General features: G+C 55.2%; 5 protein-coding genes across 5 annotated transcripts; all 5 read right to left on the reverse strand.

Annotated features, from left to right (window-relative positions):
- Window positions 1–1,566: 1,566 nt before the first annotated feature.
- Window positions 1,567–3,647, reverse strand: LOC143155800 (putative G-protein coupled receptor 19). Its single transcript, XM_076328777.1, has one exon. It carries the CDS (start codon window positions 2,879–2,881, stop codon window positions 1,652–1,654), a length of 1,230 nt encoding a protein of 409 aa, XP_076184892.1. The 5' UTR covers window positions 2,882–3,647; the 3' UTR covers window positions 1,567–1,651.
- Window positions 3,648–6,376: 2,729 nt separating this feature from the next.
- On the reverse strand, window positions 6,377–7,874 carry LOC143155801 (putative G-protein coupled receptor 19). Its single transcript, XM_076328778.1, has one exon. It carries the CDS (start codon window positions 7,106–7,108, stop codon window positions 6,377–6,379), a length of 732 nt encoding a protein of 243 aa, XP_076184893.1. The 5' UTR covers window positions 7,109–7,874.
- A 3,110-nt stretch (window positions 7,875–10,984) lies between these two features.
- LOC143155803 (putative G-protein coupled receptor 19) lies at window positions 10,985–13,256 on the reverse strand. Its single transcript, XM_076328779.1, has one exon. It carries the CDS (start codon window positions 12,358–12,360, stop codon window positions 11,131–11,133), a length of 1,230 nt encoding a protein of 409 aa, XP_076184894.1. The 5' UTR covers window positions 12,361–13,256; the 3' UTR covers window positions 10,985–11,130.
- Window positions 13,257–16,236: 2,980 nt separating this feature from the next.
- On the reverse strand, window positions 16,237–18,508 carry LOC143155804 (putative G-protein coupled receptor 19). Its single transcript, XM_076328780.1, has one exon. It carries the CDS (start codon window positions 17,610–17,612, stop codon window positions 16,383–16,385), a length of 1,230 nt encoding a protein of 409 aa, XP_076184895.1. The 5' UTR covers window positions 17,613–18,508; the 3' UTR covers window positions 16,237–16,382.
- Window positions 18,509–23,321: 4,813 nt separating this feature from the next.
- On the reverse strand, window positions 23,322–25,593 carry LOC143155805 (putative G-protein coupled receptor 19). Its single transcript, XM_076328781.1, has one exon. The coding sequence runs from the start codon at window positions 24,695–24,697 to the stop codon at window positions 23,468–23,470; it is 1,230 nt and encodes a 409-aa protein (XP_076184896.1). The 5' UTR covers window positions 24,698–25,593; the 3' UTR covers window positions 23,322–23,467.
- Between the last annotated feature and the right edge of the window lie 2,131 nt (window positions 25,594–27,724).

A 27,724-nucleotide genomic window follows, 5' to 3' on the forward strand; every position in this document is an offset into this window, starting at 1 on the left:
TGTCAGCTTGGGGCTCCCCCACATGTGTGCTTCTGCTCCCTGCTGACAGGAAAGGGAGATACTCAAGTGCGTTTAATACACCCTGTAGTACTTGCTGCTCTTGTTCTATTAACTTTCATTACTGCAGCACTTTTAGGCCCCAGGCATGAACAGGAACCCAGCTGTGCCACATTTGCTCTGAAAGCAGAAGAAAAAGATAATCCTTCTTTGAGGAGGTCGTGGCTGAGGATGTCTCTTTCAAACATACAGCGGGGAGCTTGAGATTTTGAAACAGGAGTATGTGGAGGGATAGCTGACACCTGCACACTGTCTTCTGTTGCCTAGTGTAATGCCTGGGATCAAAGTATCCACAGCGCTTTTAGGATGACTTGAGTGTGAAATGCCTGCTGGTAGTCTGGACTTGAGGATGCTTGGCCACGCTCTGGCTGCTACATTAGGGTGCTCCAAGAAGAGCCTGGCCTGGAGCCGTTTCTGTACAAGAAATGACTGAGTAGGATGAGACTCTTCAGTACAGAGGCACGGAGAGACTGGCACAGAGAGCGTGGGTGGGGATCAACTGTTCACCATCTACTGACTTTGTCAGAGCTAGTTGAGAAGAAAATAGAGAATAGGAAGAAAATGCTTGAGATCCTCAGCTGAAAAGAGGACAAATCCTTGATTGTCAAGTAAAACTCTCCTGAAATCCACTCAGATGGGGCCTGAGCAAGCGGGGCTGCTTGTCCCATCTTTGGGACTTTCTGACTAGGCCCATTCTGGACCTGCTCCGGATTTACTGAATGGTACCACTTTTTGGCAGCTACCATGTGCATGGTGTTAACAGCAACTGCCGCAGGCTGGAAGGATGTGTCAGGAGACAATTCTGTAGATTCCCTGCTTCCTACGCTCTGTCCTCAAGCACCCGCTGGTGGCTATGGTCAGCGATAGGATACTGGGATGTACAGACCTCTAGTCTGAACCCTGCGGGACACTACTGTCCATGTTGTAAGAAGACAAAATGGAAACCTTCCCGGGCAAGGGGTGCAGAACATGGGCTGGACCTTCCACTGCTCCAGGTCATGGGAGCATATTGATCCAGCAGAGTGAGGGGAATTCACCAACCGGATGCTAGTGCTGACGCCATTTTGTGGATAAATAGTGACATGCGATTTCTAAGGGCATGCTATTGTAGTTCTGGGCAATAATATGGGAACTAAGAAAATAAATCAATAATCAACACACAGACTCAGTCCAGTTCACATTAATGAGGTCGATGAATGCAAAAAAAAAAAATAAAAAAGGCTACCTGTTTCAGGAAGTATTGATAGCTTTGTGTGGATTTATGAACTTGTATATTGTGGCCAAAATACAGCGATATAAAAAAGCAGTGTTTTTTCTTCCCCTTTTCCCCGACCCACAGAGAGCGTGAGAGCTTGTCTGTTTTGTGAAAAAGTAATGCTCGTGAGTCAGGGAGCGTAGCTCCAAAATGCAGAATGTCACTGCAAGGAAACAGACTGCAAGGACACATCAAAAATCAAGGCATTTAATGAAACAAAACATCTTATTTTCTTCCCTAAAAGCTACGTTAAAATATGTAAATATGCAGTGGTTCAAAACGGAGCGAAAGCTCCTTGTTCTGGGGGTAGGTTGTAATTTCTCAAAGCACTGAAGCCAACTAGACAAACGTATTTGGGGGATTGGACTGAGTAGGCCAGGCAAGCCTTTTTTCCTTTGCTTCTCTGTTAAAAGCCTCATAGATGGACTCTTTGGTGAGCGTTTTGGCCGGAGCTGTGATTTCTGCGATGCCAACGTGATTTCTTTTGGCTATCCTGGAACTGGTGGTGATGGTGTACGCGTTGCTCCTGTAGCCTTTCATGGCGGACATGCAGAAAGTTTCTTTCACCCCTCTTCTGAAGTTTGCGTTATAGACGGAGTAGAGGGTTGGCTTAGAGGCTGCAGAACTGAAAGAGATCCAGGTGATGGCCAGGAAAAGCAGGGAGCTCTTTCTGTAGTCTGTTTCCTGCGGGTGCCAGAGCTGCACCACGTGAAAAGGGAGCCAGGACAGGAGAAACACCGAGTTTGACATTAAGAACATCTTGATGGTTTTCACTTTTGTTCTTGGGACGATATTCACTGTCCTCCTGACGGTCCTGCCATCGGTGCCTGCTCTCCAAATGTGCTCGACGACCTTCTGGTAGAAGAGCATAATGAGGACGGATGGGACCAGAGCCACCACCAAGAGGTGGATGATTCCGTAGGCGGCTCCTTCCCGAGAATCGGGGAGAAAAAAGTTGCAGTGGTCGTCGCTGTTGGAGCCATAGAAAAAGAAAGCCGGTGATGCAAGTACAGCGTCAAATAGCCAAGAGGCCAGAATCATTTTCTTGGCTTTCTCCCGCGACACCTTGAAGCTCAGGGGGTAGACGATAGTGTAGAATCGATCCACGCATACAGAGAGGAGCACGTATATCTGGACGCCAGGGGTGAGGTACTGTATGTACCTTACCAGCTTGCACATCACGTTCCCCAGCGTCCACCTGCCGAAGGTCAACTGGAGCAGCACGAAGGGCGCGCTTGCGACACTGGCGAGGAGGTCTGCACAAGCCATGGAGACCACAAAATAGTTGGTGGTGGATTGCGTCCTCCTGCTCCTGTGGATCACTAAGCAAACGAGGGAGTTTCCAAAGACGGAAACCAGCCACAACGCTCCCCGAACCGTGCTGGCTGCTGCCATTTCCCCCGGCCTCAGCTCATAGTGCGAGCCAGTGTGGTTCCTGCTTGAGCTGGGTCCCAGGGGTGACCCCGCCACCTCGTAGCCGGCAGGAGGGATGGAGGTTTCGGGGTAGCTCTTGTTCTGCAGCAGGAGCAATAAGGTGGGGAGAACAAAAGGACCGCTGCTGTTATCCATGCTGTGGGCAAACGTGGCCACGTCTTTTGCTCAGGCTGCATGAAGGGAGAAGAGAAAAGGTTCTATTTAACAAGCGCGTGTGAAAAACCTGCCTTGACCAGCGAAAGATAATTCTCGGTAGTATACGTACTACTTGAAGTGGCAGATTTCAGAGAAACGGTCAGAAATCTGCGGTGAGAGTAGCTGGTACAGCAGAGGCCGTTAAGCCTCATGCCGATTTTTATTACTGGCCTGACTATTTTAGGACAGGCATTTCTGTCCTCTGACAGACAAGTGTCCCTTTCACAGGTAGAGGCTGAGGTGCAGGTTCACCAGCGCTGGTGACCTGCAGGCTGGGTGAGCGCAATATGCCCCACTGATCCCAGACAGGAGCTGCACTTCCCGGTGTCCGTGGAAGTTGCAAAAAAGCAGACCAGCAGTGTCCCCGCTCACTTGGCTTGCCATGAATCCATCAAGTCGACAGGCAAAGGAGGTGTTTCTTACAGCGAGAGGTGGACTGGGAAGCAACATTTCCCACCATCCTAGCGTCTTCATTGATGAGGGCCCTAGCAGCCAAAGCCTGCTCCCAGCCAATCGTTAGCAACATGGGTGTTAATAGCCCGAATACCCCTGAGCCTCCTTGTTTCTGGGCGTAATTTTGGAAGGTCAGCGAGGTCTGGATTGGGAGGCAAAGGAAAGGTCAGCACAGCGGAAGGGCTGGCACCGAGCTGGGGGGGCGCTCCTCCCCGTGAATCCTCCTCAGCCCTTCCACAGTGAGGAAATGTTCCTCAAGAGCTGGACGTTGCGTACCTTAAAGAGCCTGTCCTGAGCACCGACGCTGTCCCCGCATGTCCTTGCCTCCTTAGTCACCGGCCCCATCAAGGGCAGCGTTTCCCTCTGCCACCCGTCGAACAAGGTGGCACGACAAGCTCCCCCCCAAACCTGCAGAAGCGGCTTTTTTGCCAACGGCAGGGTCTTGATTGAGAAGGAAAACTCTGGGGGAGGAGGTAAATGCCCTCACGCAGCTGAGATGTGGGGGGAGCCTTTTGCTTTCCGGCAGCGGAGCCTTGGGTGGGTGGTGTGGCTTGCACGGTCGCTAGATGCGACTGCAGTCAGCTGTTGAGGCTCTCTATGCTGTGGAGAAAAGCCCGGGAGAGGGTCGATGTCCTTACCTTGCTCAGGGACCTCCCAAGCAGCAAGTCTGACTCCTCCCAGCTCACCCTGTCGAGCCCGGCTGTGGAGCGCAGCCCGTCCTCCACCGACCTGCAGGACCCAAGGGGCAACTGAAGGGTTGCCCTGAGCAACTGACACCAACACACACCACGGAACCTCTGGCGCCAGCTGTGCCACGGGGAGGCCCTTGCTCAGCTCTGGGGAGGGACCCAGTGGCCTTGTCCTGGCCTTGGGATGTGCCGACTTTCTGAGCTCAGGAGTCCTCTGTTGACAGGACCTGGGGGTTTGCAGGGCTGCGGGGGTTGCCAGAGGAGTCCAGCCCCTGTTCTTTTTAAACGTGAATGGCTCGGCTTACAGTCCCCCCTGTCTCCTTTTGCCATTCAAGTAGGTCCCCTTCTTTGCTTGCCAGACCCTTGCAGTCCTTCCTCCCTCTTGCCAGCCCCTGTACAGAGGTTGCCTCGCCTGGGCACTGATAACCTAGCCTTCACGGCTCTGAGGCCGGGTAGCGAACGGCACCAAATCGGAGGGCACGAGGCAAAAAAAGAGGTTGGAACTGGGTTTAAAGGGGGTTATGGCTCTGTTAGCTGCCCAACAGCTCACTGTTACAGATGGGTAGTGGCTGAACTGGGGGGCCCTCAGCGTTTACCTCTCTAAAGCCGCACCGAGCAGTCATCCAACGTGGACTCTCCTTGCTGAGCACCCCACCAGCCCGAATGCTAACACAGTCAGTAATCGGTCTACTTTTCAGGCGGTGTTTTTCACCTGCCGGGACGCTCGAGTGACCTCTCTGTTTCTGAGCAAGCACGGAAATACAGCTTCTGGGATGAAACTGTAGCTGGTCCTTTCTGGTAGTTATGGTACACACCACGGTACGTGATAGCCGTGACCTCCTGTTTTAAGGCTGAGTGAGACAAGAAGGGGTATATTGCTAGGCAGTTTCCAAGCTTCGGTTTGGCCAGCTGTTTGGGTTGGTCCTAGCGTATCACAGGGATAACATGGAAGAATACTTAATATTGGTGCCTATGCATTTACAAACTCCGTGCCGGGGTCTGGTGTTCCAAAAAGTGTCCTTCCAATCACTGTGTTGACACGCAAAGCCTGTTGCTCATTAGAACTATAAAGTCTGTTTGTGTGGGTATAATGTGTGAATGCTTAACTCCAGAGCCTTGATACTGTGCAAGATGAACCAGGATGGAATCAATGACCAGCAGATCAAAATGCTCGCCCCAGAATCCCGGTGGACAAGTTCAAAAAGCACCACCATCCTCCCCAGCTTTCAAAGTGATCGAAATTCCCAGCTTTGCTTATTGAGATGCTTTTTGCTCGGCCTACTCTAGCTCTGCATCTATCTCTGTCTATCTCGAGTGACCTCTCTATTTCTGAGCAAGCACTGACGTACAGCTCCTGGGACCTAACAGTGTTGTGACCTCATCCTCGCGACAGGAGTAGACGTGCATCCCCGCTGGAGCAAGCCAAATTTGCCTGCAGAGTAAAGGCTTCCAGCCGGTGGACCCAAGGGATGCATGCCCGCAAGGCACAGGTGCCTCCCGCCTTGTTCAGCTGGGCTGTGGGGCTGGCCCAGCTGCCCTATCAGCCGAACACCTCCCACCACCCTCCCCTGCCCCGCAGCCTCGCGCCCCGTGCCGGCGGAGCCGAAGGCCAGCCTCTGCAGGGCCCGCGTGTGGGTGCCCCTGTCCCCCACGCACAGGCGCCAGTGCCCGCTTCTCACGAGCACGTCACCGTCATGGGGCGCAGGGGGGTGCAGAGGAGCCCCTGCCTCTCCCCGCTGTTCCCCGGCCGGCACAGCCGGTGCCGTTCCCCTTCCCACCAGGACCGAAGCCCCGGCCGGTCCCGTTGGGTTGTTTTCTCACTGCGCTGGCAGAGGAATAGCAGCAGGAGCCGGCTCCACCTGCAGCCACAGCTCCCTGCCAGCTTGTCTCCTCTGGGACGCCGGTTAGGGACCTATTAACACATGCACCCGCGGAGGATGCCGTCAGGCGAGCGTGTGACTGCAGAGCTGGTTTTCCTGCTCCCGTTTGGGAAAACCCGCTATTTGCTGCAGGTGCCAGAGCCGTACCTCAGAAGGAGGGACTGCGGCCAGGAGACACACGAAATTTAAGACGTGAGGAGTCCCCGGGTGCCTGGTAGGGCCGTGGCCCCACCAGGATCAGCAGGTCCTCTCCCAGGCGGTGCCCACCCCTGGCTTCTGGGTGTGTGCAGCAGGCTGGGTGGAGAAGCAGCTGGAGAGGAGGCGGGGAGGCCAAGAGCGAGGGGAGGACTTTTCTCAGGCGGTTTGGACCACGGGACCTCTGGAGAGGCGCAGCGACGAAGATGCAAAAGCATTCAGTGCTCGACGACCTTCTGGTAGAAGAGCATAATGAGGACGGATGGGACCAGAGCCACCACCAAGAGGTGGATGATTCCGTAGGCGGCTCCTTCCCGAGAATCGGGGAGAAAAAAGTTGCAGTGGTCGTCGCTGTTGGAGCCATAGAAAAAGAAAGCCGGTGATGCAAGTACAGCGTCAAATAGCCAAGAGGCCAGAATCATTTTCTTGGCTTTCTCCCGCGACACCTTGAAGCTCAGGGGGTAGACGATAGTGTAGAATCGATCCACGCATACAGAGAGGAGCACGTATATCTGGACGCCAGGGGTGAGGTACTGTATGTACCTTACCAGCTTGCACATCACGTTCCCCAGCGTCCACCTGCCGAAGGTCAACTGGAGCAGCACGAAGGGCGCGCTTGCGACACTGGCGAGGAGGTCTGCACAAGCCATGGAGACCACAAAATAGTTGGTGGTGGATTGCGTCCTCCTGCTCCTGTGGATCACTAAGCAAACGAGGGAGTTTCCAAAGACGGAAACCAGCCACAACGCTCCCCGAACCGTGCTGGCTGCTGCCATTTCCCCCGGCCTCAGCTCATAGTGCGAGCCAGTGTGGTTCCTGCTTGAGCTGGGTCCCAGGGGTGACCCCGCCACCTCGTAGCCGGCAGGAGGGATGGAGGTTTCGGGGTAGCTCTTGTTCTGCAGCAGGAGCAATAAGGTGGGGAGAACAAAAGGACCGCTGCTGTTATCCATGCTGTGGGCAAACGTGGCCACGTCTTTTGCTCAGGCTGCATGAAGGGAGAAGAGAAAAGGTTCTATTTAACAAGCGCGTGTGAAAAACCTGCCTTGACCAGCGAAAGATAATTCTCGGTAGTATACGTACTACTTGAAGTGGCAGATTTCAGAGAAACGGTCAGAAATCTGCGGTGAGAGTAGCTGGTACAGCAGAGGCCGTTAAGCCTCATGCCGATTTTTATTACTGGCCTGACTATTTTAGGACAGGCATTTCTGTCCTCTGACAGACAAGTGTCCCTTTCACAGGTAGAGGCTGAGGTGCAGGTTCACCAGCGCTGGTGACCTGCAGGCTGGGTGAGCGCAATATGCCCCACTGATCCCAGACAGGAGCTGCACTTCCCGGTGTCCGTGGAAGTTGCAAAAAAGCAGACCAGCAGTGTCCCCGCTCACTTGGCTTGCCATGAATCCATCAAGTCGACAGGCAAAGGAGGTGTTTCTTACAGCGAGAGGTGGACTGGGAAGCAACATTTCCCACCATCCTAGCGTCTTCATTGATGAGGGCCCTAGCAGCCAAAGCCTGCTCCCAGCCAATCGTTAGCAACATGGGTGTTAATAGCCCGAATACCCCTGAGCCTCCTTGTTTCTGGGCGTAATTTTGGAAGGTCAGCGAGGTCTGGATTGGGAGGCAAAGGAAAGGTCAGCACAGCGGAAGGGCTGGCACCGAGCTGGGGGGGCGCTCCTCCCCGTGAATCCTCCTCAGCCCTTCCACAGTGAGGAAATGTTCCTCAAGAGCTGGACGTTGCGTACCTTAAAGAGCCTGTCCTGAGCACCGACGCTGTCCCCGCATGTCCTTGCCTCCTTAGTCACCGGCCCCATCAAGGGCAGCGTTTCCCTCTGCCACCCGTCGAACAAGGTGGCACGACAAGCTCCCCCCCAAACCTGCAGAAGCGGCTTTTTTGCCAACGGCAGGGTCTTGATTGAGAAGGAAAACTCTGGGGGAGGAGGTAAATGCCCTCACGCAGCTGAGATGTGGGGGGAGCCTTTTGCTTTCCGGCAGCGGAGCCTTGGGTGGGTGGTGTGGCTTGCACGGTCGCTAGATGCGACTGCAGTCAGCTGTTGAGGCTCTCTATGCTGTGGAGAAAAGCCCGGGAGAGGGTCGATGTCCTTACCTTGCTCAGGGACCTCCCAAGCAGCAAGTCTGACTCCTCCCAGCTCACCCTGTCGAGCCCGGCTGTGGAGCGCAGCCCGTCCTCCACCGACCTGCAGGACCCAAGGGGCAACTGAAGGGTTGCCCTGAGCAACTGACACCAACACACACCACGGAACCTCTGGCGCCAGCTGTGCCACGGGGAGGCCCTTGCTCAGCTCTGGGGAGGGACCCAGTGGCCTTGTCCTGGCCTTGGGATGTGCCGACTTTCTGAGCTCAGGAGTCCTCTGTTGACAGGACCTGGGGGTTTGCAGGGCTGCGGGGGTTGCCAGAGGAGTCCAGCCCCTGTTCTTTTTAAACGTGAATGGCTCGGCTTACAGTCCCCCCTGTCTCCTTTTGCCATTCAAGTAGGTCCCCTTCTTTGCTTGCCAGACCCTTGCAGTCCTTCCTCCCTCTTGCCAGCCCCTGTACAGAGGTTGCCTCGCCTGGGCACTGATAACCTAGCCTTCACGGCTCTGAGGCCGGGTAGCGAACGGCACCAAATCGGAGGGCACGAGGCAAAAAAAGAGGTTGGAACTGGGTTTAAAGGGGGTTATGGCTCTGTTAGCTGCCCAACAGCTCACTGTTACAGATGGGTAGTGGCTGAACTGGGGGGCCCTCAGCGTTTACCTCTCTAAAGCCGCACCGAGCAGTCATCCAACGTGGACTCTCCTTGCTGAGCACCCCACCAGCCCGAATGCTAACACAGTCAGTAATCGGTCTACTTTTCAGGCGGTGTTTTTCACCTGCCGGGACGCTCGAGTGACCTCTCTGTTTCTGAGCAAGCACGGAAATACAGCTTCTGGGATGAAACTGTAGCTGGTCCTTTCTGGTAGTTATGGTACACACCACGGTACGTGATAGCCGTGACCTCCTGTTTTAAGGCTGAGTGAGACAAGAAGGGGTATATTGCTAGGCAGTTTCCAAGCTTCGGTTTGGCCAGCTGTTTGGGTTGGTCCTAGCGTATCACAGGGATAACATGGAAGAATACTTAATATTGGTGCCTATGCATTTACAAACTCCGTGCCGGGGTCTGGTGTTCCAAAAAGTGTCCTTCCAATCACTGTGTTGACACGCAAAGCCTGTTGCTCATTAGAACTATAAAGTCTGTTTGTGTGGGTATAATGTGTGAATGCTTAACTCCAGAGCCTTGATACTGTGCAAGATGAACCAGGATGGAATCAATGACCAGCAGATCAAAATGCTCGCCCCAGAATCCCGGTGGACAAGTTCAAAAAGCACCACCATCCTCCCCAGCTTTCAAAGTGATCGAAATTCCCAGCTTTGCTTATTGAGATGCTTTTTGCTCGGCCTACTCTAGCTCTGCATCTATCTCTGTCTATCTCGAGTGACCTCTCTATTTCTGAGCAAGCACTGACGTACAGCTCCTGGGACCTAACAGTGTTGTGACCTCATCCTCGCGACAGGAGTAGACGTGCATCCCCGCTGGAGCAAGCCAAATTTGCCTGCAGAGTAAAGGCTTCCAGCCGGTGGACCCAAGGGATGCATGCCCGCAAGGCACAGGTGCCTCCCGCCTTGTTCAGCTGGGCTGTGGGGCTGGCCCAGCTGCCCTATCAGCCGAACACCTCCCACCACCCTCCCCTGCCCCGCAGCCTCGCGCCCCGTGCCGGCGGAGCCGAAGGCCAGCCTCTGCAGGGCCCGCGTGTGGGTGCCCCTGTCCCCCACGCACAGGCGCCAGTGCCCGCTTCTCACGAGCACGTCACCGTCATGGGGCGCAGGGGGGTGCAGAGGAGCCCCTGCCTCTCCCCGCTGTTCCCCGGCCGGCACAGCCGGTGCCGTTCCCCTTCCCACCAGGACCGAAGCCCCGGCCGGTCCCGTTGGGTTGTTTTCTCACTGCGCTGGCAGAGGAATAGCAGCAGGAGCCGGCTCCACCTGCAGCCACAGCTCCCTGCCAGCTTGTCTCCTCTGGGACGCCGGTTAGGGACCTATTAACACATGCACCCGCGGAGGATGCCGTCAGGCGAGCGTGTGACTGCAGAGCTGGTTTTCCTGCTCCCGTTTGGGAAAACCCGCTATTTGCTGCAGGTGCCAGAGCCGTACCTCAGAAGGAGGGACTGCGGCCAGGAGACACACGAAATTTAAGACGTGAGGAGTCCCCGGGTGCCTGGTAGGGCCGTGGCCCCACCAGGATCAGCAGGTCCTCTCCCAGGCGGTGCCCACCCCTGGCTTCTGGGTGTGTGCAGCAGGCTGGGTGGAGAAGCAGCTGGAGAGGAGGCGGGGAGGCCAAGAGCGAGGGGAGGACTTTTCTCAGGCGGTTTGGACCACGGGACCTCTGGAGAGGCGCAGCGACGAAGATGCAAAAGCATTCAGCGCTGGCCTGATGCTGACCCTCCCGGGGCAGTGGGAATTTTAGCACTGACGTCAGTGGGCTCAGAGTGATGCCAGCGCTGCCCACGCCTGGACGTCTTACCCGTGGGGTCTGAACAAGAAGGAAAACCCCAGGGCAAAAGGATTCCGAGGGATAGAACGAAAGGAAGCGTAGATGGCTTTGGGTGGACTTATGCATTTATACATGGTGGCCAATGTAGAGGGATTAAAACAGGCAGTGTTTTTTCTTCCCCTTTTCCCCGACCCACAGAGAGCGTGAGAGCTTGTCTGTCTTGTGAAAAAGTAATGCTCGTGAGTCAGGGAGCGTAGCTCCAAAATGCAGAATGTCACTGCAAGGAAACAGACTGCAAGGACACATCAAAAATCAAGGCATTTAATGAAACAAAACATCTTATTTTCTTCCCTAAAAGCTACGTTAAAATATGTAAATATGCAGTGGTTCAAAACGGAGCGAAAGCTCCTTGTTCTGGGGGTAGGTTGTAATTTCTCAAAGCACTGAAGCCAACTAGACAAACGTATTTGGGGGATTGGACTGAGTAGGCCAGGCAAGCCTTTTTTCCTTTGCTTCTCTGTTAAAAGCCTCATAGATGGACTCTTTGGTGAGCGTTTTGGCCGGAGCTGTGATTTCTGCGATGCCAACGTGATTTCTTTTGGCTATCCTGGAACTGGTGGTGATGGTGTACGCGTTGCTCCTGTAGCCTTTCATGGCGGACATGCAGAAAGTTTCTTTCACCCCTCTTCTGAAGTTTGCGTTATAGACGGAGTAGAGGGTTGGCTTAGAGGCTGCAGAACTGAAAGAGATCCAGGTGATGGCCAGGAAAAGCAGGGAGCTCTTTCTGTAGTCTGTTTCCTGCGGGTGCCAGAGCTGCACCACGTGAAAAGGGAGCCAGGACAGGAGAAACACCGAGTTTAACATTAAGAACATCTTGATGGTTTTCACTTTTGTTCTTGGGACGATATTCACTGTCCTCCTGACGGTCCTGCCATCGGTGCCTGCTCTCCAAATGTGCTCGACGACCTTCTGGTAGAAGAGCATAATGAGGACGGATGGGACCAGAGCCACCACCAAGAGGTGGATGATTCCGTAGGCGGCTCCTTCCCGAGAATCGGGGAGAAAAAAGTTGCAGTGGTCGTCGCTGTTGGAGCCATAGAAAAAGAAAGCCGGTGATGCAAGTACAGCGTCAAATAGCCAAGAGGCCAGAATCATTTTCTTGGCTTTCTCCCGCGACACCTTGAAGCTCAGGGGGTAGACGATAGTGTAGAATCGATCCACGCATACAGAGAGGAGCACGTATATCTGGACGCCAGGGGTGAGGTACTGTATGTACCTTACCAGCTTGCACATCACGTTCCCCAGCGTCCACCTGCCGAAGGTCAACTGGAGCAGCACGAAGGGCGCGCTTGCGACACTGGCGAGGAGGTCTGCACAAGCCATGGAGACCACAAAATAGTTGGTGGTGGATTGCGTCCTCCTGCTCCTGTGGATCACTAAGCAAACGAGGGAGTTTCCAAAGACGGAAACCAGCCACAACGCTCCCCGAACCGTGCTGGCTGCTGCCATTTCCCCCGGCCTCAGCTCATAGTGCGAGCCAGTGTGGTTCCTGCTTGAGCTGGGTCCCAGGGGTGACCCCGCCACCTCGTAGCCGGCAGGAGGGATGGAGGTTTCGGGGTAGCTCTTGTTCTGCAGCAGGAGCAATAAGGTGGGGAGAACAAAAGGACCGCTGCTGTTATCCATGCTGTGGGCAAACGTGGCCACGTCTTTTGCTCAGGCTGCATGAAGGGAGAAGAGAAAAGGTTCTATTTAACAAGCGCGTGTGAAAAACCTGCCTTGACCAGCGAAAGATAATTCTCGGTAGTATACGTACTACTTGAAGTGGCAGATTTCAGAGAAACGGTCAGAAATCTGCGGTGAGAGTAGCTGGTACAGCAGAGGCCGTTAAGCCTCATGCCGATTTTTATTACTGGCCTGACTATTTTAGGACAGGCATTTCTGTCCTCTGACAGACAAGTGTCCCTTTCACAGGTAGAGGCTGAGGTGCAGGTTCACCAGCGCTGGTGACCTGCAGGCTGGGTGAGCGCAATATGCCCCACTGATCCCAGACAGGAGCTGCACTTCCCGGTGTCCGTGGAAGTTGCAAAAAAGCAGACCAGCAGTGTCCCCGCTCACTTGGCTTGCCATGAATCCATCAAGTCGACAGGCAAAGGAGGTGTTTCTTACAGCGAGAGGTGGACTGGGAAGCAACATTTCCCACCATCCTAGCGTCTTCATTGATGAGGGCCCTAGCAGCCAAAGCCTGCTCCCAGCCAATCGTTAGCAACATGGGTGTTAATAGCCCGAATACCCCTGAGCCTCCTTGTTTCTGGGCGTAATTTTGGAAGGTCAGCGAGGTCTGGATTGGGAGGCAAAGGAAAGGTCAGCACAGCGGAAGGGCTGGCACCGAGCTGGGGGGGCGCTCCTCCCCGTGAATCCTCCTCAGCCCTTCCACAGTGAGGAAATGTTCCTCAAGAGCTGGACGTTGCGTACCTTAAAGAGCCTGTCCTGAGCACCGACGCTGTCCCCGCACGTCCTTGCCTCCTTAGTCACCGGCCCCATCAAGGGCAGCGTTTCCCTCTGCCACCCGGCGAACAAGGTGGCACGACAAGCTCCCCCCCAAACCTGCAGAAGCGGCTTTTTTGCCAACGGCAGGGTCTTGATTGAGAAGGAAAACTCTGGGGGAGGAGGTAAATGTCCTCACGCAGCTGAGATGTGGGGGGAGCCTTTTGCTTTCCGGCAGCGGAGCCTCGGGTGGGTGGTGTGGCTTGCACGGTCGCTAGATGCGACTGCAGTCAGCTGTTGAGGCTCTCTATGCTGTGGAGAAAAGCCCGGGAGAGGGTCGATGTCCTTACCTTGCTCAGGGACCTCCCAAGCAGCAAGTCTGACTCCTCCCAGCTCACCCTGTCGAGCCCGGCTGTGGAGCGCAGCCCGTCCTCCACCGACCTGCAGGACCCAAGGGGCAACTGAAGGGTTGCCCTGAGCAACTGACACCAACACACACCACGGAACCTCTGGCGCCAGCTGTGCCACGGGGAGGCCCTTGCTCAGCTCTGGGGAGGGACCCAGTGGCCTTGTCCTGGCCTTGGGATGTGCCGACTTTCTGAGCTCAGGAGTCCTCTGTTGACAGGACCTGGGGGTTTGCAGGGCTGCGGGGGTTGCCAGAGGAGTCCAGCCCCTGTTCTTTTTAAACGTGAATGGCTCGGCTTACAGTCCCCCCTGTCTCCTTTTGCCATTCAAGTAGGTCCCCTTCTTTGCTTGCCAGACCCTTGCAGTCCTTCCTCCCTCTTGCCAGCCCCTGTACAGAGGTTGCCTCGCCTGGGCACTGATAACCTAGCCTTCACGGCTCTGAGGCCGGGTAGCGAACGGCACCAAATCGGAGGGCACGAGGCAAAAAAAGAGGTTGGAACTGGGTTTAAAGGGGGTTATGGCTCTGTTAGCTGCCCAACAGCTCACTGTTACAGATGGGTAGTGGCTGAACTGGGGGGCCCTCAGCGTTTACCTCTCTAAAGCCGCACCGAGCAGTCATCCAACGTGGACTCTCCTTGCTGAGCACCCCACCAGCCCGAATGCTAACACAGTCAGTAATCGGTCTACTTTTCAGGCGGTGTTTTTCACCTGCCGGGACGCTCGAGTGACCTCTCTGTTTCTGAGCAAGCACGGAAATACAGCTTCTGGGATGAAACTGTAGCTGGTCCTTTCTGGTAGTTATGGTACACACCACGGTACGTGATAGCCGTGACCTCCTGTTTTAAGGCTGAGTGAGACAAGAAGGGGTATATTGCTAGGCAGTTTCCAAGCTTCGGTTTGGCCAGCTGTTTGGGTTGGTCCTAGCGTATCACAGGGATAACATGGAAGAATACTTAATATTGGTGCCTATGCATTTACAAACTCCGTGCCGGGGTCTGGTGTTCCAAAAAGTGTCCTTCCAATCACTGTGTTGACACGCAAAGCCTGTTGCTCATTAGAACTATAAAGTCTGTTTGTGTGGGTATAATGTGTGAATGCTTAACTCCAGAGCCTTGATACTGTGCAAGATGAACCAGGATGGAATCAATGACCAGCAGATCAAAATGCTCGCCCCAGAATCCCGGTGGACAAGTTCAAAAAGCACCACCATCCTCCCCAGCTTTCAAAGTGATCGAAATTCCCAGCTTTGCTTATTGAGATGCTTTTTGCTCGGCCTACTCTAGCTCTGCATCTATCTCTGTCTATCTCGAGTGACCTCTCTATTTCTGAGCAAGCACTGACGTACAGCTCCTGGGACCTAACAGTGTTGTGACCTCATCCTCGCGACAGGAGTAGACGTGCATCCCCGCTGGAGCAAGCCAAATTTGCCTGCAGAGTAAAGGCTTCCAGCCGGTGGACCCAAGGGATGCATGCCCGCAAGGCACAGGTGCCTCCCGCCTTGTTCAGCTGGGCTGTGGGGCTGGCCCAGCTGCCCTATCAGCCGAACACCTCCCACCACCCTCCCCTGCCCCGCAGCCTCGCGCCCCGTGCCGGCGGAGCCGAAGGCCAGCCTCTGCAGGGCCCGCGTGTGGGTGCCCCTGTCCCCCACGCACAGGCGCCAGTGCCCGCTTCTCACGAGCACGTCACCGTCATGGGGCGCAGGGGGGTGCAGAGGAGCCCCTGCCTCTCCCCGCTGTTCCCCGGCCGGCACAGCCGGTGCCGTTCCCCTTCCCACCAGGACCGAAGCCCCGGCCGGTCCCGTTGGGTTGTTTTCTCACTGCGCTGGCAGAGGAATAGCAGCAGGAGCCGGCTCCACCTGCAGCCACAGCTCCCTGCCAGCTTGTCTCCTCTGGGACGCCGGTTAGGGACCTATTAACACATGCACCCGCGGAGGATGCCGTCAGGCGAGCGTGTGACTGCAGAGCTGGTTTTCCTGCTCCCGTTTGGGAAAACCCGCTATTTGCTGCAGGTGCCAGAGCCGTACCTCAGAAGGAGGGACTGCGGCCAGGAGACACACGAAATTTAAGACGTGAGGAGTCCCCGGGTGCCTGGTAGGGCCGTGGCCCCACCAGGATCAGCAGGTCCTCTCCCAGGCGGTGCCCACCCCTGGCTTCTGGGTGTGTGCAGCAGGCTGGGTGGAGAAGCAGCTGGAGAGGAGGCGGGGAGGCCAAGAGCGAGGGGAGGACTTTTCTCAGGCGGTTTGGACCACGGGACCTCTGGAGAGGCGCAGCGACGAAGATGCAAAAGCATTCAGCGCTGGCCTGATGCTGACCCTCCCGGGGCAGTGGGAATTTTAGCACTGACGTCAGTGGGCTCAGAGTGATGCCAGCGCTGCCCACGCCTGGACGTCTTACCCGTGGGGTCTGAACAAGAAGGAAAACCCCAGGGCAAAAGGATTCCGAGGGATAGAACGAAAGGAAGCGTAGATGGCTTTGGGTGGACTTATGCATTTATACATGGTGGCCAATGTAGAGGGATTAAAACAGGCAGTGTTTTTTCTTCCCCTTTTCCCCGACCCACAGAGAGCGTGAGAGCTTGTCTGTCTTGTGAAAAAGTAATGCTCGTGAGTCAGGGAGCGTAGCTCCAAAATGCAGAATGTCACTGCAAGGAAACAGACTGCAAGGACACATCAAAAATCAAGGCATTTAATGAAACAAAACATCTTATTTTCTTCCCTAAAAGCTACGTTAAAATATGTAAATATGCAGTGGTTCAAAACGGAGCGAAAGCTCCTTGTTCTGGGGGTAGGTTGTAATTTCTCAAAGCACTGAAGCCAACTAGACAAACGTATTTGGGGGATTGGACTGAGTAGGCCAGGCAAGCCTTTTTTCCTTTGCTTCTCTGTTAAAAGCCTCATAGATGGACTCTTTGGTGAGCGTTTTGGCCGGAGCTGTGATTTCTGCGATGCCAACGTGATTTCTTTTGGCTATCCTGGAACTGGTGGTGATGGTGTACGCGTTGCTCCTGTAGCCTTTCATGGCGGACATGCAGAAAGTTTCTTTCACCCCTCTTCTGAAGTTTGCGTTATAGACGGAGTAGAGGGTTGGCTTAGAGGCTGCAGAACTGAAAGAGATCCAGGTGATGGCCAGGAAAAGCAGGGAGCTCTTTCTGTAGTCTGTTTCCTGCGGGTGCCAGAGCTGCACCACGTGAAAAGGGAGCCAGGACAGGAGAAACACCGAGTTTAACATTAAGAACATCTTGATGGTTTTCACTTTTGTTCTTGGGACGATATTCACTGTCCTCCTGACGGTCCTGCCATCGGTGCCTGCTCTCCAAATGTGCTCGACGACCTTCTGGTAGAAGAGCATAATGAGGACGGATGGGACCAGAGCCACCACCAAGAGGTGGATGATTCCGTAGGCGGCTCCTTCCCGAGAATCGGGGAGAAAAAAGTTGCAGTGGTCGTCGCTGTTGGAGCCATAGAAAAAGAAAGCCGGTGATGCAAGTACAGCGTCAAATAGCCAAGAGGCCAGAATCATTTTCTTGGCTTTCTCCCGCGACACCTTGAAGCTCAGGGGGTAGACGATAGTGTAGAATCGATCCACGCATACAGAGAGGAGCACGTATATCTGGACGCCAGGGGTGAGGTACTGTATGTACCTTACCAGCTTGCACATCACGTTCCCCAGCGTCCACCTGCCGAAGGTCAACTGGAGCAGCACGAAGGGCGCGCTTGCGACACTGACGAGGAGGTCTGCACAAGCCATGGAGACCACAAAATAGTTGGTGGTGGATTGCATCCTCCTGCTCCTGTGGATCACTAAGCAAACGAGGGAGTTTCCAAAGACGGAAACCAGCCACAACGCTCCCCGAACCGTGCTGGCTGCTGCCATTTCCCCCGGCCTCAGCTCATAGTGCGAGCCAGTGTGGTTCCTGCTTGAGCTGGGTCCCAGGGGTGACCCCGCCACCTCGTAGCCGGCAGGAGGGATGGAGGTTTCGGGGTAGCTCTTGTTCTGCAGCAGGAGCAATAAGGTGGGGAGAACAAAAGGACCGCTGCTGTTATCCATGCTGTGGGCAAACGTGGCCACGTCTTTTGCTCAGGCTGCATGAAGGGAGAAGAGAAAAGGTTCTATTTAACAAGCGCGTGTGAAAAACCTGCCTTGACCAGCGAAAGATAATTCTCGGTAGTATACGTACTACTTGAAGTGGCAGATTTCAGAGAAACGGTCAGAAATCTGCGGTGAGAGTAGCTGGTACAGCAGAGGCCGTTAAGCCTCATGCCGATTTTTATTACTGGCCTGACTATTTTAGGACAGGCATTTCTGTCCTCTGACAGACAAGTGTCCCTTTCACAGGTAGAGGCTGAGGTGCAGGTTCACCAGCGCTGGTGACCTGCAGGCTGGGTGAGCGCAATATGCCCCACTGATCCCAGACAGGAGCTGCACTTCCCGGTGTCCGTGGAAGTTGCAAAAAAGCAGACCAGCAGTGTCCCCGCTCACTTGGCTTGCCATGAATCCATCAAGTCGACAGGCAAAGGAGGTGTTTCTTACAGCGAGAGGTGGACTGGGAAGCAACATTTCCCACCATCCTAGCGTCTTCATTGATGAGGGCCCTAGCAGCCAAAGCCTGCTCCCAGCCAATCGTTAGCAACATGGGTGTTAATAGCCCGAATACCCCTGAGCCTCCTTGTTTCTGGGCGTAATTTTGGAAGGTCAGCGAGGTCTGGATTGGGAGGCAAAGGAAAGGTCAGCACAGCGGAAGGGCTGGCACCGAGCTGGGGGGGCGCTCCTCCCCGTGAATCCTCCTCAGCCCTTCCACAGTGAGGAAATGTTCCTCAAGAGCTGGACGTTGCGTACCTTAAAGAGCCTGTCCTGAGCACCGACGCTGTCCCCGCACGTCCTTGCCTCCTTAGTCACCGGCCCCATCAAGGGCAGCGTTTCCCTCTGCCACCCGGCGAACAAGGTGGCACGACAAGCTCCCCCCCAAACCTGCAGAAGCGGCTTTTTTGCCAACGGCAGGGTCTTGATTGAGAAGGAAAACTCTGGGGGAGGAGGTAAATGCCCTCACGCAGCTGAGATGTGGGGGGAGCCTTTTGCTTTCCGGCAGCGGAGCCTCGGGTGGGTGGTGTGGCTTGCACGGTCGCTAGATGCGACTGCAGTCAGCTGTTGAGGCTCTCTATGCTGTGGAGAAAAGCCCGGGAGAGGGTCGATGTCCTTACCTTGCTCAGGGACCTCCCAAGCAGCAAGTCTGACTCCTCCCAGCTCACCCTGTCGAGCCCGGCTGTGGAGCGCAGCCCGTCCTCCACCGACCTGCAGGACCCAAGGGGCAACTGAAGGGTTGCCCTGAGCAACTGACACCAACACACACCACGGAACCTCTGGCGCCAGCTGTGCCACGGGGAGGCCCTTGCTCAGCTCTGGGGAGGGACCCAGTGGCCTTGTCCTGGCCTTGGGATGTGCCGACTTTCTGAGCTCAGGAGTCCTCTGTTGACAGGACCTGGGGGTTTGCAGGGCTGCGGGGGTTGCCAGAGGAGTCCAGCCCCTGTTCTTTTTAAACGTGAATGGCTCGGCTTACAGTCCCCCCTGTCTCCTTTTGCCATTCAAGTAGGTCCCCTTCTTTGCTTGCCAGACCCTTGCAGTCCTTCCTCCCTCTTGCCAGCCCCTGTACAGAGGTTGCCTCGCCTGGGCACTGATAACCTAGCCTTCACGGCTCTGAGGCCGGGTAGCGAACGGCACCAAATCGGAGGGCACGAGGCAAAAAAAGAGGTTGGAACTGGGTTTAAAGGGGGTTATGGCTCTGTTAGCTGCCCAACAGCTCACTGTTACAGATGGGTAGTGGCTGAACTGGGGGGCCCTCAGCGTTTACCTCTCTAAAGCCGCACCGAGCAGTCATCCAACGTGGACTCTCCTTGCTGAGCACCCCACCAGCCCGAATGCTAACACAGTCAGTAATCGGTCTACTTTTCAGGCGGTGTTTTTCACCTGCCGGGACGCTCGAGTGACCTCTCTGTTTCTGAGCAAGCACTGAAATACAGCTTCTGGGATGAAACTGTAGCTGGTCCTTTCTGGTAGTTATGGTAGGCCGCTGTCGTTAAAGACAACAAAAAAAGTTTTTACAAATATATTAATGACAAGAAGAGAGCCAAGGAGAATCTCCATCTTTTATTGGATGCAAGGGGGAACATTGTCACTGAGGATGAGGAAAAGGCTGAGGTACTCAATGCCTTCTTTGCCTCAGTCTTTAACAGGCAGACCAGTTATCCTCAGGGTACTCGGCCCCCCGAGCTGGAAGACGGGGACGGCGAGCAGGATGAACCCCCCGTAATCCAGGAGGAAGCAGTCAATGACCTGCTATGCCACCTGGACACTCACAAGTCTATGGGGCCAGATGGGATCCACCCGAGAGTGCTGAGGGAGCTGGCGGAGGTGCTCGCCAAGCCACTCTCCATCATTTATCAGCAGTCCTGGTTAACGGGGGAGGTCCCGGACGACTGGAGGCTTGCCAATGTGACGCCCATCCACAAGAAGGGCCGGAAGGAGGATCCGGGGAACTACAGGCCTGTCAGCCTGACCTCGGTGCCGGGGAAGATTATGGAGCGGCTCATCTTGAGGGTGCTCACAAGGCATGAGCAGGACAACCAGGGGATCCGGCGTAGCCAGCATGGATTCATTAGAGGCAGGTCCTGCTTGACCAACCTGATCTCCTTCTATGACCAGGTGACCCGCCTAGTGGATGAGGGAAAGGCTGTGGATGTGGTCTACCTGGACTTCAGCAAGGCCTTTGACACTGTCTCCCACAGCATTCTCCTAGAGAAGCTGGCGGCTCACGGCTTAGACAGGTGGACTCTGCGCTGGGTCAAAAACTGGCTGGATGGCCGGGCCCAGAGAGTTGTGGTAAATGGAGTTACATCCAGTTGGCGGCCGGTCACAAGCGGTGTTCCCCAGGGCTCAGTACTGGGGCCGGTCTTGTTTAATATCTTTATTGATGATCTGGATGAGGGGATTGAGTGCACCCTCAGTAAGTTTGCAGACGACACCAAGTTGGGTGGGAGTGTTGATCTGCTCGAGGGTAGGAAGGCTCTGCAGAGGGACCTGGACAGGCTGGATGGATGGGCCCAGGCCAACTGTATGAGGTTCAACAAGGACAAGTGCCGGGTCCTGCACTTCGGCCACAACAACCCCATGCAGCGCTACAGGCTTGGGGAAGAGTGGCTGGAAAGCTGCCCAGCAGAGAAGGACCTGGGGGTGTTGGTCGACAGCCGGCTGAACATGAGCCGGCAGTGTGCCCAGGCGGCCAAGAAGGCCAATGGCATCCTGGCCTGTATCAGAAATAGCGTGGCCAGTAGGAGTAGGGAAGTGATCGTGCCCCTGTACTCGGCACTGGTGAGGCCGCACCTCGAATACTGTGTTCAGTTTTGGGCCCCTCACTACAAGAAGGACGTTGAGGTGCTGGAGCGTGTCCAGAGAAGGGCAACGAGGCTGGTGAGGGGTCTGGAGAACAAGTCTTATGAGGAGCGGCTGAGGGAACTGGGGTTGTTTAGCCTGGAGAAAAGGAGGCTGAGGGGAGACCTCATCGCTCTCTACAACTACCTGAAAGGAGGTTGTAGCGAGGTGGGTGTTGGTCTTTTCTCCGAAGTAACAAGCGATAGGACGAGAGGAAATGGCCTCAAGTTGCGGCAGGGGAGGTTTAGATTGGATGTAAGGAAAAATTTCTGTACTGAAAGAGTGGTGAAACATTGGAACAGGCTGCCCAGGGAAGTGGTGGAGTCCCCATCCCTGGAGGTATTTAAAAGACGTGTAGATGAGGCGCTTAGGGACATGGTTTAGTGGGCATGGTGGTGTTGGGTTGACGGTTGGACTCGATGATCTTAGAGGTCTTTTCCAACCTCAATGATTCTATGATTCTATGATTCTACACACCACGGTACGTGATAGCCGTGACCTCCTGTTTTAAGGCTGAGTGAGACAAGAAGGGGTATATTGCTAGGCAGTTTCCAAGCTTCGATTTGGCCAGCTGTTTGGGTTGGTCCTAGCGTATCACAGGGATAACATGGAAGAATACTTAATATTGGTGCCTATGCATTTACAAACTCCGTGCCGGGGTCTGGTGTTCCAAAAAGTGTCCTTCCAATCACTGTGTTGACACGCAAAGCCTGTTGCTCATTAGAACTATAAAGTCTGTTTGTGTGGGTATAATGTGTGAATGCTTAACTCCAGAGCCTTGATACTGTGCAAGATGAACCAGGATGGAATCAATGACCAGCAGATCAAAATGCTCGCCCCAGAATCCCGGTGGACAAGTTCAAAAAGCACCACCATCCTCCCCAGCTTTCAAAGTGATCGAAATTCCCAGCTTTGCTTATTGAGATGCTTTTTGCTCGGCCTACTCTAGCTCTGCATCTATCTCTGTCTATCTCGAGTGACCTCTCTATTTCTGAGCAAGCACTGACGTACAGCTCCTGGGACCTAACAGTGTTGTGACCTCATCCTCGCGACAGGAGTAGACGTGCATCCCCGCTGGAGCAAGCCAAATTTGCCTGCAGAGTAAAGGCTTCCAGCCGGTGGACCCAAGGGATGCATGCCCGCAAGGCACAGGTGCCTCCCGCCTTGTTCAGCTGGGCTGTGGGGCTGGCCCAGCTGCCCTATCAGCCGAACACCTCCCACCACCCTCCCCTGCCCCGCAGCCTCGCGCCCCGTGCCGGCGGAGCCGAAGGCCAGCCTCTGCAGGGCCCGCGTGTGGGTGCCCCTGTCCCCCACGCACAGGCGCCAGTGCCCGCTTCTCACGAGCACGTCACCGTCATGGGGCGCAGGGGGGTGCAGAGGAGCCCCTGCCTCTCCCCGCTGTTCCCCGGCCGGCACAGCCGGTGCCGTTCCCCTTCCCACCAGGACCGAAGCCCCGGCCGGTCCCGTTGGGTTGTTTTCTCACTGCGCTGGCAGAGGAATAGCAGCAGGAGCCGGCTCCACCTGCAGCCACAGCTCCCTGCCAGCTTGTCTCCTCTGGGACGCCGGTTAGGGACCTATTAACACATGCACCCGCGGAGGATGCCGTCAGGCGAGCGTGTGACTGCAGAGCTGGTTTTCCTGCTCCCGTTTGGGAAAACCCGCTATTTGCTGCAGGTGCCAGAGCCGTACCTCAGAAGGAGGGACTGCGGCCAGGAGACACACGAAATTTAAGACATGAGGAGTCCCCGGGTGCCTGGTAGGGCCGTGGCCCCACCAGGATCAGCAGGTCCTCTCCCAGGCGGTGCCCACCCCTGGCTTCTGGGTGTGTGCAGCAGGCTGGGTGGAGAAGCAGCTGGAGAGGAGGCGGGGAGGCCAAGAGCGAGGGGAGGACTTCTCAGGCGGTTTGGACCACGGGACCTCTGGAGAGGCGCAGCGACGAAGATGCAAAAGCATTCAGCGCTGGCCTGATGCTGACCCTCCCGGGGCAGTGGGAATTTTAGCACTGACGTCAGTGGGCTCAGAGTGATGCCAGCGCTGCCCACGCCTGGACGTCTTACCCGTGGGGTCTGAACAAGAAGGAAAACCCCAGGGCAAAAGGATTCCGAGGGATAGAACGAAAGGAAGCGTAGATGGCTTTGGGTGGACTTATGCATTTATACATGGTGGCCAATGTAGAGGGATTAAAACAGGCAGTGTTTTTTCTTCCCCTTTTCCCCGACCCACAGAGAGCGTGAGAGCTTGTCTGTCTTGTGAAAAAGTAATGCTCGTGAGTCAGGGAGCGTAGCTCCAAAATGCAGAATGTCACTGCAAGGAAACAGACTGCAAGGACACATCAAAAATCAAGGCATTTAATGAAACAAAACATCTTATTTTCTTCCCTAAAAGCTACGTTAAAATATGTAAATATGCAGTGGTTCAAAACGGAGCGAAAGCTCCTTGTTCTGGGGGTAGGTTGTAATTTCTCAAAGCACTGAAGCCAACTAGACAAACGTATTTGGGGGATTGGACTGAGTAGGCCAGGCAAGCCTTTTTTCCTTTGCTTCTCTGTTAAAAGCCTCATAGATGGACTCTTTGGTGAGCGTTTTGGCCGGAGCTGTGATTTCTGCGATGCCAACGTGATTTCTTTTGGCTATCCTGGAACTGGTGGTGATGGTGTACGCGTTGCTCCTGTAGCCTTTCATGGCGGACATGCAGAAAGTTTCTTTCACCCCTCTTCTGAAGTTTGCGTTATAGACGGAGTAGAGGGTTGGCTTAGAGGCTGCAGAACTGAAAGAGATCCAGGTGATGGCCAGGAAAAGCAGGGAGCTCTTTCTGTAGTCTGTTTCCTGCGGGTGCCAGAGCTGCACCACGTGAAAAGGGAGCCAGGACAGGAGAAACACCGAGTTTGACATTAAGAACATCTTGATGGTTTTCACTTTTGTTCTTGGGACGATATTCACTGTCCTCCTGACGGTCCTGCCATCGGTGCCTGCTCTCCAAATGTGCTCGACGACCTTCTGGTAGAAGAGCATAATGAGGACGGATGGGACCAGAGCCACCACCAAGAGGTGGATGATTCCGTAGGCGGCTCCTTCCCGAGAATCGGGGAGAAAAAAGTTGCAGTGGTCGTCGCTGTTGGAGCCATAGAAAAAGAAAGCCGGTGATGCAAGTACAGCGTCAAATAGCCAAGAGGCCAGAATCATTTTCTTGGCTTTCTCCCGCGACACCTTGAAGCTCAGGGGGTAGACGATAGTGTAGAATCGATCCACGCATACAGAGAGGAGCACGTATATCTGGACGCCAGGGGTGAGGTACTGTATGTACCTTACCAGCTTGCACATCACGTTCCCCAGCGTCCACCTGCCGAAGGTCAACTGGAGCAGCACGAAGGGCGCGCTTGCGACACTGGCGAGGAGGTCTGCACAAGCCATGGAGACCACAAAATAGTTGGTGGTGGATTGCGTCCTCCTGCTCCTGTGGATCACTAAGCAAACGAGGGAGTTTCCAAAGACGGAAACCAGCCACAACGCTCCCCGAACCGTGCTGGCTGCTGCCATTTCCCCCGGCCTCAGCTCATAGTGCGAGCCAGTGTGGTTCCTGCTTGAGCTGGGTCCCAGGGGTGACCCCGCCACCTCGTAGCCGGCAGGAGGGATGGAGGTTTCGGGGTAGCTCTTGTTCTGCAGCAGGAGCAATAAGGTGGGGAGAACAAAAGGACCGCTGCTGTTATCCATGCTGTGGGCAAACGTGGCCACGTCTTTTGCTCAGGCTGCATGAAGGGAGAAGAGAAAAGGTTCTATTTAACAAGCGCGTGTGAAAAACCTGCCTTGACCAGCGAAAGATAATTCTCGGTAGTATACGTACTACTTGAAGTGGCAGATTTCAGAGAAACGGTCAGAAATCTGCGGTGAGAGTAGCTGGTACAGCAGAGGCCGTTAAGCCTCATGCCGATTTTTATTACTGGCCTGACTATTTTAGGACAGGCATTTCTGTCCTCTGACAGACAAGTGTCCCTTTCACAGGTAGAGGCTGAGGTGCAGGTTCACCAGCGCTGGTGACCTGCAGGCTGGGTGAGCGCAATATGCCCCACTGATCCCAGACAGGAGCTGCACTTCCCGGTGTCCGTGGAAGTTGCAAAAAAGCAGACCAGCAGTGTCCCCGCTCACTTGGCTTGCCATGAATCCATCAAGTCGACAGGCAAAGGAGGTGTTTCTTACAGCGAGAGGTGGACTGGGAAGCAACATTTCCCACCATCCTAGCGTCTTCATTGATGAGGGCCCTAGCAGCCAAAGCCTGCTCCCAGCCAATCGTTAGCAACATGGGTGTTAATAGCCCGAATACCCCTGAGCCTCCTTGTTTCTGGGCGTAATTTTGGAAGGTCAGCGAGGTCTGGATTGGGAGGCAAAGGAAAGGTCAGCACAGCGGAAGGGCTGGCACCGAGCTGGGGGGGCGCTCCTCCCCGTGAATCCTCCTCAGCCCTTCCACAGTGAGGAAATGTTCCTCAAGAGCTGGACGTTGCGTACCTTAAAGAGCCTGTCCTGAGCACCGACGCTGTCCCCGCACGTCCTTGCCTCCTTAGTCACCGGCCCCATCAAGGGCAGCGTTTCCCTCTGCCACCCGGCGAACAAGGTGGCACGACAAGCTCCCCCCCAAACCTGCAGAAGCGGCTTTTTTGCCAACGGCAGGGTCTTGATTGAGAAGGAAAACTCTGGGGGAGGAGGTAAATGCCCTCACGCAGCTGAGATGTGGGGGGAGCCTTTTGCTTTCCGGCAGCGGAGCCTCGGGTGGGTGGTGTGGCTTGCACGGTCGCTAGATGCGACTGCAGTCAGCTGTTGAGGCTCTCTATGCTGTGGAGAAAAGCCCGGGAGAGGGTCGATGTCCTTACCTTGCTCAGGGACCTCCCAAGCAGCAAGTCTGACTCCTCCCAGCTCACCCTGTCGAGCCCGGCTGTGGAGCGCAGCCCGTCCTCCACCGACCTGCAGGACCCAAGGGGCAACTGAAGGGTTGCCCTGAGCAACTGACACCAACACACACCACGGAACCTCTGGCGCCAGCTGTGCCACGGGGAGGCCCTTGCTCAGCTCTGGGGAGGGACCCAGTGGCCTTGTCCTGGCCTTGGGATGTGCCGACTTTCTGAGCTCAGGAGTCCTCTGTTGACAGGACCTGGGGGTTTGCAGGGCTGCGGGGGTTGCCAGAGGAGTCCAGCCCCTGTTCTTTTTAAACGTGAATGGCTCGGCTTACAGTCCCCCCTGTCTCCTTTTGCCATTCAAGTAGGTCCCCTTCTTTGCTTGCCAGACCCTTGCAGTCCTTCCTCCCTCTTGCCAGCCCCTGTACAGAGGTTGCCTCGCCTGGGCACTGATAACCTAGCCTTCACGGCTCTGAGGCCGGGTAGCGAACGGCACCAAATCGGAGGGCACGAGGCAAAAAAAGAGGTTGGAACTGGGTTTAAAGGGGGTTATGGCTCTGTTAGCTGCCCAACAGCTCACTGTTACAGATGGGTAGTGGCTGAACTGGGGGGCCCTCAGCGTTTACCTCTCTAAAGCCGCACCGAGCAGTCATCCAACGTGGACTCTCCTTGCTGAGCACCCCACCAGCCCGAATGCTAACACAGTCAGTAATCGGTCTACTTTTCAGGCGGTGTTTTTCACCTGCCGGGACGCTCGAGTGACCTCTCTGTTTCTGAGCAAGCACGGAAATACAGCTTCTGGGATGAAACTGTAGCTGGTCCTTTCTGGTAGTTATGGTACACACCACGGTACGTGATAGCCGTGACCTCCTGTTTTAAGGCTGAGTGAGACAAGAAGGGGTATATTGCTAGGCAGTTTCCAAGCTTCGGTTTGGCCAGCTGTTTGGGTTGGTCCTAGCGTATCACAGGGATAACATGGAAGAATACTTAATATTGGTGCCTATGCATTTACAAACTCCGTGCCGGGGTCTGGTGTTCCAAAAAGTGTCCTTCCAATCACTGTGTTGACACGCAAAGCCTGTTGCTCATTAGAACTATAAAGTCTGTTTGTGTGGGTATAATGTGTGAATGCTTAACTCCAGAGCCTTGATACTGTGCAAGATGAACCAGGATGGAATCAATGACCAGCAGATCAAAATGCTCGCCCCAGAATCCCGGTGGACAAGTTCAAAAAGCACCACCATCCTCCCCAGCTTTCAAAGTGATCGAAATTCCCAGCTTTGCTTATTGAGATGCTTTTTGCTCGGCCTACTCTAGCTCTGCATCTATCTCTGTCTATCTCGAGTGACCTCTCTATTTCTGAGCAAGCACTGACGTACAGCTCCTGGGACCTAACAGTGTTGTGACCTCATCCTCGCGACAGGAGTAGATGTGCATCCCCGCTGGAGCAAGCCAAATTTGCCTGCAGAGTAAAGGCTTCCAGCTGGTGGACCCAAGGGATGCATGCCCGCAAGGCATAGGTGCCTCCCGCCTTGTTCAGCTGGGCTGTGGGGCTGGCCCAGCTGCCCTATCAGCCGAACACCTCCCACCACCCTCCCCTGCCCCGCAGCCTCGCGCCCCGTGCCGGCGGAGCCGAAGGCCAGCCTCTGCAGGGCCCGCGTGTGGGTGCCCCTGTCCCCCACGCACAGGCGCCAGTGCCCGCTTCTCACGAGCACGTCACCGTCATGGGGCGCAGGGGGGTGCAGAGGAGCCCCTGCCTCTCCCCGCTGTTCCCCGGCCGGCACAGCCGGTGCCGTTCCCCTTCCCACCAGGACCGAAGCCCCGGCCGGTCCCGTTGGGTTGTTTTCTCACTGCG

This window comes from Aptenodytes patagonicus, chromosome 1 (genome assembly GCF_965638725.1).
Source record: "Aptenodytes patagonicus chromosome 1, bAptPat1.pri.cur, whole genome shotgun sequence".
Lineage (NCBI taxonomy): Eukaryota > Metazoa > Chordata > Aves > Sphenisciformes > Spheniscidae > Aptenodytes > Aptenodytes patagonicus.